The sequence below is a fragment of the Saccostrea cucullata genome, unplaced genomic scaffold, assembly GCF_032062105.1.
Source record: "Saccostrea cucullata isolate Sc308-1 unplaced genomic scaffold, CSIRO_AGI_Scuc_v1 ctg4794, whole genome shotgun sequence".
NCBI classification, from domain to species: Eukaryota; Metazoa; Mollusca; class Bivalvia; order Ostreida; family Ostreidae; genus Saccostrea; species Saccostrea cuccullata.
This window is the reverse complement of record NW_026930352.1, coordinates 13,744-23,108: the sequence shown is the minus strand read 5'-3', so window position 1 is coordinate 23,108 and position 9,365 is coordinate 13,744. Positions and strand designations below refer to the sequence as shown.

General features: G+C 32.0%; 1 protein-coding gene across 1 annotated transcript; it reads right to left on the bottom strand.

Moving 5' to 3' along the window:
- On the bottom strand, positions 1-6,006 carry LOC134283802 (serine-rich adhesin for platelets-like). The gene is made up of 3 exons (XM_062766279.1): positions 5,979-6,006; positions 723-1,643; positions 1-500 (listed from the first exon to the last, which is right to left on the bottom strand). Exons 1-3 carry the CDS (start codon positions 6,004-6,006, stop codon positions 1-3), a joined length of 1,449 nt encoding a protein of 482 aa, XP_062622263.1.
- Between the last annotated feature and the right edge of the window lie 3,359 nt (positions 6,007-9,365).

Here is a 9,365-nt window from a genome sequence, read left to right as displayed (position 1 = left end):
TCAGTTGTGGTTGAATAATTGTTTTTCCTTGTTCAGTGCTTGTTGAATATTCTGTTGTTTCTTGTTCAGTGTTGGTTGAATATTTTGCTGATTCCTGTTCAGTGTTGGTAGAATATTCTGTTGTTTCCTGTTCAGTGTTGGTTGAATATTCTGTTGTTTCTTGTTCAGTGTTTGTTGAATATTCTGTTGTTTCTTGTTCAGTGTTTGTTGAATATTCTGTTGTTTCTTGTTCAGTGTTTGTTGAATATTCTGTTGTGTCTTGTTCAGTGTTTGTTGAATATTCTGTTGTTTCTTGTTCAGTGTTTGTTGAATATTCTGTTGTGTCTTGTTCAGTGTTGGTTGAATATTCTGTTGTTTCTTGTTCAGTGCTGGTTGAATATTCTGTTGTTTCTTGTTCGGTGTTTGTTGAATATTCTGTTGTTTCTTGTTCAGTGTTTGTTGAATATTCTGTTGTGTCTTGTTCAGTGTTGGTTGAATATTCTGTTGTTTCTTGTTCAGTGCTGGTTGAATATTCTGTTGTTTCTTGTTCAGTGTTTGTTGAATATTCTGTTGTTTCTTGTTCGGTGTTTGTTGAATCTTCTGTTGTTTCTTGTTCAGTGTTGGTTGAATCTGTTGTTTCTTGTTCAGTGTTTGTTGAATATTCTGTTGTTTCTTGTTCAGTGTTGGTTGAATATTCTAGTGCTTCTTGTTCAGTGTGGGTTGAATATTCTGTCGTTTCTTGCTCAGCGTGGGTTGAATATTCTGTTGCTTCTTGCTCAGTGTTTGTTGAATATTCTGTTGTTTCTTGTTCAGTGTAGGTTGAATATTCTGTAGCTTTATGATCAGGATCTGGAGTGAGTAAATCTGTTTTTGATCAGTTGTGGTTGAATTTTTGGCTGTAGCTTGATCTGTTGTGGTTGGATATTCTGTTATTCCTTGATAAGTAGTGGTTGATTTTTCTGTCATCAGATGGTCATCAGTCGTAGAATATTCTGTTTCTTGATCAGTTGTGGTTAAGTATTCTGTTGTTTCTTGTTCAGTAGAGGTAACATATTCTGTTGTTGCTTGATTAATATCGCTCCAATCTTTGGTGGTTGAGTAATCAGTGGAGGTTGAATATTCTGCTGCTGACTGGATGGTAGTATTTTGTGTATTTTCCATCGTTAGGTGGTTATAAGAGGTTGAAATTTCCGTTTTATCACTAGTTAGCATAGAAACATCTTTTGTTGCATTGTTGGTGGTAGTTGAAACTTCCCTTGTTTCTTGATCGGTAGGATATTTTGTTGCAAAATCTTCCGTTTTCAAAGACGTTTCTGTTGTATATTCAATGGATGAGTCGGAAACCGAAGAATCGATATTTGATGTCGTCGAGTTTTCAATGAAAGGGACTTTTGTATCGGATGATGATAAAGTATCTGTAGTTAAACGTTGCGTATAATCGGGTGACGTATATTCAGTCAGTGTGGAAGTATCAGATTGACCCATCTCCGTATCCTCTGCGGTGACAACACTAGATAATTCATCCTTCAATGTCGTTTGCTCTGATTCTATATCAGGAGTTTTAGTTGTGTAATCTGACTTTGTGGATTCTAAACCTGTTTCGGTTGTGTTTTCGAGGTTTGTTGCATTTGAAGTTGTTCTGTACCCGATCGTTGTTGATGTCTCTGTAAGAACAAATTAAACTCGAATTCAAGAAGTCAACGTCTATTCAAAATGAGGATACATTGTTTTCGAAAAATGTAATGAATGAAATATGGTTGCTACAGGCTAAAATACAGTGAAAACGAGGAAGCATGTAAAAATTTCACTATGTGTATAATAAAAAGTGTTCCGTTCCTCCTATTATTCTACGCTAGATTGTCCATTATAGATTATTACATTATTGAAAAGTAAAGTTCTATTTCTGCAATGTATTTGCAATATTTATGTTTAGTGTTGGTGCGATGATGTAGGACTTTTATCATTAATAATGATCAAAATTCTTGTATTGAAAGGTATAAGATATGATAAAACATTCAAGAATTCTCGATGTGTTACTTAGTTATTTAAATAAGATAATTCTTTATAAATGTGGATTTAAAATGTAGTTGTTCTTCCTAAGAACTTATTTGTATATATAATGATAACAACGGCAGGGTATATGCTCATATTTCTGTGTTAATTACCTGAAAATTTGGGAACAATACAAAAGGCACAGACAGAGAACGACCAACCGTCTCCTGGATAACATGCTTTTGGAATTAAAAATTGATTGAATGTAGAAATAACAAGAGGCCCAGGGGCCCTTTATAGGTCACCTGAAGAACATGTAACAACTTTCCAACAGCTGAATTTGGTTTGACTATTTTAAACCAAAAGCCTTGAAATTCACAATTTTGAAAGGGGCACCATTGTTTATCATAACAATACACATAACATGCTTTTTTTGGTTACTTAATACCCAAAGGCAGATCAGAGTAACAGAGACAAAATGCATTTCCACTTTATAACCACGAGTTGCGTACCAACCCAGAGGACAACTGACCCTGGTGCCAGGTTTCAAAATTTTGGAAATTTTATACATTTCATTTCATGGGTGATTTAAATACTGTAGAAGTACTTTTTCTGCATGGTATTAATTTGTGCTTTGTACGCGGTCAGAAATTTTCCGCGGAAATTTGTACAAGCATACTCAATATAAAAGTAAGGCATATAATGAAAAACTAGAAAAACCGCATAATTTTCTTTCGGCTGAATAAACAGAAATTAAGATTCCCCGGAATTATACCCGTGGAAAAAAGTACCAGTATGAAAGAGCAGATTTCAAAGTATTACTTTTTTCAACTTACATGTAAACCCTCCCCACTCTGCAGAACCCCTAAAGCAGGGGCCCTGAAATTAACAATTTTGGAAGAGGCACCTTTCTTCATCATAAATATATACTTAGATCATTGGCATTATACCAAGGAGCAAAGAAAAAGATTTCCAAAGAATTCATCGTTTTCACAATATAATCATTATAGAGCCCCACCCTAACACCAAACCCCTGACCCAGGGGCCATGAAATTCACAAATTAGGAAGAAGCATCCTTTTTCATCATAACTATGTACACAGTTCATTGGTTTTATACCCAGGAGCATAGAAGAAGATTTTTAAAGAATTTATGCATTTTCACTATCAACAGAGCCCCGCCCTAGCACCAGAACCCCTGACCCAGGGGCAATGAAATTCACAATTTTGGACAAGGCAGACTTATTCAATATAACTATGTACTTGATTAGTTTATTTCAATCCCAGGAGATGAGATGATTGTTAATTGAATAAATCTACTTTCAGTTTATATATAATTGAAGAGCCCCGCCCTAACACCAGAACCCCACACCCATGAGCTATGAAATTCACAATTTAAGAAGAGACATTCTCGGTCATCATAACCATGTACTTAAATTGTTTGTTTAATACCCAGGAGCAAAGAAGAAATTTTCAAAGAATTAATGCATTTTCACTATATAACCAACAAGCCCCGCCTTAACACTAGAACCCCTGACCCAGGACCATAAAATTTCACCCAAATTTGGAAGAAGCAGCCTTTCTTATAATAACTATGTACATAGTTCATTGGTAAAAAATCCAAGTGCAGAGGAGAAGATTTTTAAAGAATTTATGCATTTTCACTATTTAATCAAAAGAGGCCCGCCCTAAAAACCCGAAACCCTGACCCTGGGCCATGAAATTCACAATTTTAGAAAAGGCAATCTTATTCAAAATAACTATGTCCTTGGTTAGCTTATTTAATTCCCAAAGAGCAAAAGAAGATTTTCAAAGAAATAATGCATTTTCACTATACAGTCTATTTAGCCCCGCCCTAGCAGTACACCCCTGACCCTGGGGCCATGAATTTCACAATTTTGGTAACGACTCAATGCTAATTACAATCATGCAACAGTTTGACTGTTTGAAGTCCAGGAGCATAAAAGAAGATTTTTAAAGATTGCACTTATTTTAGTGGTTTTGGCCACACTCCTCGAGCCCCAGGGGGACAGGGACCATGAAATTCATAATTTTTGTTTCCACTTCACCTAAAAATGCTTTGTGCCAAAATTGGTTGAAATTGGTTGAACGGTTTCAGAGAAGAAGCTGAAAATGTTCAATTGTTAACGCACGGCACACGGCGCACGAACGGACAACAACGGATAACGGAGTTTACTCAGGTGACCTAAAAGGAGAAAAACTGATCCATTCAAACAAAAAAGTTGGTAAAAGAAGACCATTTACTGTAAGAGCTTATACTTTTCTTATTTTAATTTTAGATATGGTTTGGAATAAAATAAAAACTACCCCTTTTGGATTTGGAAAAGTCATAAAGAGAAATAAAAGAAAAATGTTTTTGTGTATTTACATTTTTTTTAAACAATAAATAATACCCTAGTATATATTTTAACTTACATCAACAGACAAAGAAATCACGAAAACGTATTATAAAAGGTTATGTTTGAAAAGTATAAAAATTAATAAAACCCTCATGACATATAAAAGTGTTTGTAAATAAGAATTTTGTACCGAAAAGTACCATTTCAATATTTATGCCTGATTTCTAAGTTTATCTCTCAAAATGTTAGGGTTAGGGTGGGCATCCCCTTAACAGAAATACATTAAGTAGAGATTTGTGACTAGTCCTTAAAACACGGACTCTTGTCAATCCACTAATGGCATCAGGTACCCAGGCGGACTAAGCCTCCCCTTAAAAAGGTCTCACATTCAACACGTGTCTTGTACTAGTTAAAGAATTATTAAAAGATACACCTGCTTTTTATGCATCTTACAGTCACAGTGTCTGATCATTGTCAACGAAAGTTGACATAAACGAATAGTGGAAGGAACTTCTTGATAACATTTGATTTTTCAACATTAAATCAATCTGAATTTCAGAAATCATGAAATGTCAAAAGTTTTGATACAAATATCTTTCAAGAGTAGTAAAATTGAGAATTCTAAATTAATAATGGGATTAAGGAAGGACAGGAAAATAAAATAGAATTGGGGAAAATCAAACAGGTTTGCCATTTTAGAAAATTAAAATTAAATTCAGTAACATGAAAAGTTTACCTGAATTATCTAATTTCCGAATAATATGGACGTCTGTGAGTCGATCCCATCCCTATGCGAGATCATGATTACCTGATTAATCAATGAAAAACTTAGCCGTATATTCTAATATTGAAATTTAATATGATTCTTTAAAAAGACTACGTTCTTGCAACCAACGGATTTAAAGGTTCGGGTGCACTCCTTGTTCGGGCGAATAAAACAGATTTATATGCGTGTGAAATAGGAGGAGATTATTTAATTAGAAACTTAATGAAGCCATTATTTCAAATGATATTTTTTTTTAAAACAGTAGATTTTGTGCATCGATATTATCATTCACATAGCAATTAATTCCGGTAAATCTATTGAAGGTTTTTTCTTGGTATTTTATTTTGGAAAATATGCTAAGAGGTTAAGGATATTGGAAGATCTTCGATGAATCCGTTCTCTTTAACTTAACTCTTTCTTTGCAGGTATCTAATATGCATTGTATACAGCCTTGTTTAACATGAACAGTTTACAAATTTATTTTCAATGGACGATTTTTCAAAATTTACCATCGACTTTAGTGAATGTTACGAATTTATTTTCATTCATTCACAGGAATTAATGAATATCCTAGGCTTTGGGCCCATTCTTTAACTCTAATTTTTAAAAAATTTTAAAAAAGGTTATTTTTTCACGATCACGACAAAGAGCAGTCGGGGGGGATACAGGTGAAAACCTTCTTCTGCCCCAATTAACTTCATTTCTTTTTTAAAATGCTGCGTTTTTCCCCTTTGATTATACTGAGATTTATTTCTGTCCGTTATCTTCATATTTCATCCTTCGCTTTTATAGCCTGGTTTTTTTTTGATGCCAAAGGAGGAATGTTTTTCAACCGAAACATCAAATTGATAGGGGCCATGGAGGAGCAAAAACCCCAGCTGACCATCACACCCTCCGGGGCTCCTTGTCATGATGGGGAAATAACGTAAACATGTGCAATTAGTGTATAAATAATGGACTAACAATTATATGAAAAACGTCAGTCTCAATATAAATTGTATTTGCTTACAAGGTCATTGTATGACCACAGAATTTACGAAATGATCCCTTTTAAACAAAATGTTAATTTTCTTTTTTCATCAACTTGCATGTCAATAATTTACCTGTTTTAAAAATTTTTCGCTCTCTCTGCTTGTGTATAAATAAACTGGTTTAATATCTCCGTATGCAGGGATGAAGGTATATTGCCATAAGAAAGGGAAGTTGACGATGAAAAGTTAAAGTCCCCGTTTCTTAGTTTGGGTTTTAGATTACCATTCGCGTCTTTTTCAATTAAAATATCCAAGTATGAAACAGATGTGAGACTCTGTGGTATTTTTTATTAAACCCCCCGGTTTGTATGACGTAGAAATGGAATTAACCATTGTTAATTGACAATACATGTAAATATTAAATGTATTTGAAGGCCACAGCAAGTGTTTTTTTTTTCACGCATAAATTATCACAACTTCTGTTTCATATAAATAAAAAAATATGTCGGCTATTAAAAAAGAATTTTCCCCCGGGGAATTTCCAAAATTGTTGGAAACCTGGTCTCCAAAAACCACATAGATATTATCAAAAATAAGCATTCTTATTAAAATGTAACTTCAAGTTTTGTGGGGCAATAAAAATATTTTTTAACAAAGAAATTTTTAAATGACCAAGGAAAAGGAAAGTTAATTTTACAATTTCCCTTTTTTTTATTAAAAAAATGTAATATATAAAAAGCCTATTTAATTTATCGTGGGGAATGGTTGTGTATAAAGTTGAAATCGTAAGTTTTGGAGATGTTATTTTTGTAAATTTTGTGATTTCAAAATTTCCAAAACTCTTTTGGGAAATTTTTGGTATCCCACATCGTTCACACTCTTGAAGTTTTTTCCCTTTACAACTGTCAATATCTTAGTGAGTAGAACGAAAAAGCTTTTTGAACATTTTCTAACCCCAAGTATTTTTTTTTGTAAAGGGTTTTTATGAAGTTTCAATTTAATATTTATAGGGAAATTTTAAAAACCTTTTGGTTTGGAATATTTAAATTAATAAACCACAAATATTTTAAAACTCCCAGAAAGGGGAAATATTTAAGGGATTACCACTTTAGAAAAAAAGTTCTTCTAAAATATAATTCATATAATGAGCATTATAAAAAAAAACAATGTTGTTTCCTGCTTGTTGGAGGGGGCTGTCTCTGATCATGTAATCTATTAATTTTTTTTACCTCTGATTCTGAAAACAGAAGGATAGATGATTTTTATATTGCCCCTAATTTTCTAATTTTTTTTACTTCACAAATTTAATGGTTAAAGTCAAAAACTGGATCTTTTTCATGTAATATATTTAAATTTACCAATTTTTAGAAAAATTGTTTTGGGTACCATTTTTTTTAAATGAGACATAAAAAAAAAAAAAAAGTAAATGTAAAATGAAAAAATTGTAGCTTTTTGTAAACAGTATAAATTAAAAAAAAACTGGTTCAAATCAAAATTTATCTAATTTCCAAAATTTGCTATTAAAAAGATTTTTTAGATTGTGAATATGAAAACTATTTTACATTGAATAAAAAAAAATCAATAAAGAAAATGCCTGAATGAAACCTAAAAAGAGTTACTGTTTTTGTTAACCCTTTTTAAAGATTAAAATTATTGTTTTAATATTAAAAATGTAATTTTAAATTTTTTAATTAAAAAAATCATTACACCTATTGAAAAGCATTTTTCCCAAAAGAACTTTTCTATTTGATAATTTAAATTTAATGACAGTTTTGCAAAAAACCCATGAAATCATAGGAGGGTGGAATAAACCTTAAAAGGAATTTTAAAAAATTATAAATTAATCCAATTACAAGTAAATATGTCAAAAAAGGAACTTTTTAGCTAAAAAACGGCGCCGCGTAACCTAAACGTAAACAAAGGTAGGACGTCCTTCCAACGCTGGCATAGAAGTGAAATAAGGGGCTTTTGGATATGCCCAAAAAGTAGGTGTGTCACGGTAGGCGTTGGACATAAAGAAACCCCCACTGCTAATGGCCCCGATAGTATAGGTCTAAATTTGAAGCCCTTCACCGGACGGTGACGTCTCCCTAGATGAAAAATTTAAGGGGACGTTTAAAAAATATACAATCAATCAATAATAAAATAAAAAGTCCATTAAACATGAAAAATTGGGGGAAGAAAAGGATCTCCCAAAAAACCCCGGAGGGGAAACGGTTCTTTATGGTAAATCAACTGCCCACACTCCCATTGTCTCCTTATCATGATTGGAAAAAAGGGAAAAATTTTGGGACAAATTTTTGTGAATAATGGCCCACAATTGGTATGAAAAAGTAAGCTGGCATTTGATTGAACATAGATTGTTATTATACAGGCACATCAGGATTTTACATGATATTTAATAAATTTAGGCTACTTAGTTTTTCTTTTAAAGATATTATTTCGTAAACAAATATACCCCTTTTATTCTCCGTTCAGGACACGGTGGGTGTGACCGTGAAGGGGATGCTCACTCCCCCATACATTGATTCAACCTCCGTTTTGTAGGTCCCCGTTTGTATGCTCCTTTTGTATTTTTAAAGGGGGTTTTAAGCTTGGAAACTGTTCGTTATCTCCATATTTCAAAAGATCAAATGCCAATGCCCCAGTTTTTTTTTTACAGACCAGCTGCAAAAGCTATTTATAATGCTTTTTAGATATAATTTATAAAAACATCATAAAATTTTAAAATTCAATAGAAAATTCTTAAATGGAAATAAATTTAAACGAAACAAAAACAAATTAAAATTTTTTCTTTTTCCAAATATTCAGTAAAAAGTACGGTAAATTATTAAAAAACCCCTTTTTCAAAATTTTAAACAGATATTAAAAAATGGGTTTTTTAAAAAAAAACATAACATTAACAATCATTTTAAAAAAAAAAAAAAAAATCAATTTATTAACAAGAGAAATGTAATGTTTAATTTGAATAACAAAAAGGAAGGCCGGGAATTGATTAAAAATTCACCTAAACCAATATTTACATTAACAAAAAATTAAAAAAAAAAGTCTTTAAAAAGTACATTAAATTTATAAAATAAAATATTTTTTTAGACATAAAAATTTTTTTTTTATACCAAAATTTTTTTAAAACCTTGTACAAAAAGAAATGCATTTCGAATCTTCACAAATGACATCAAAATTCTCCAATTACAGTTTATAATACCAAACAAAGAAGTTTTCTTAGAATATGAAAATAATGATTTAATCCAACTTTGCATTACTAAAAATATGGACAAAATTATTAAAGGTCTACAACA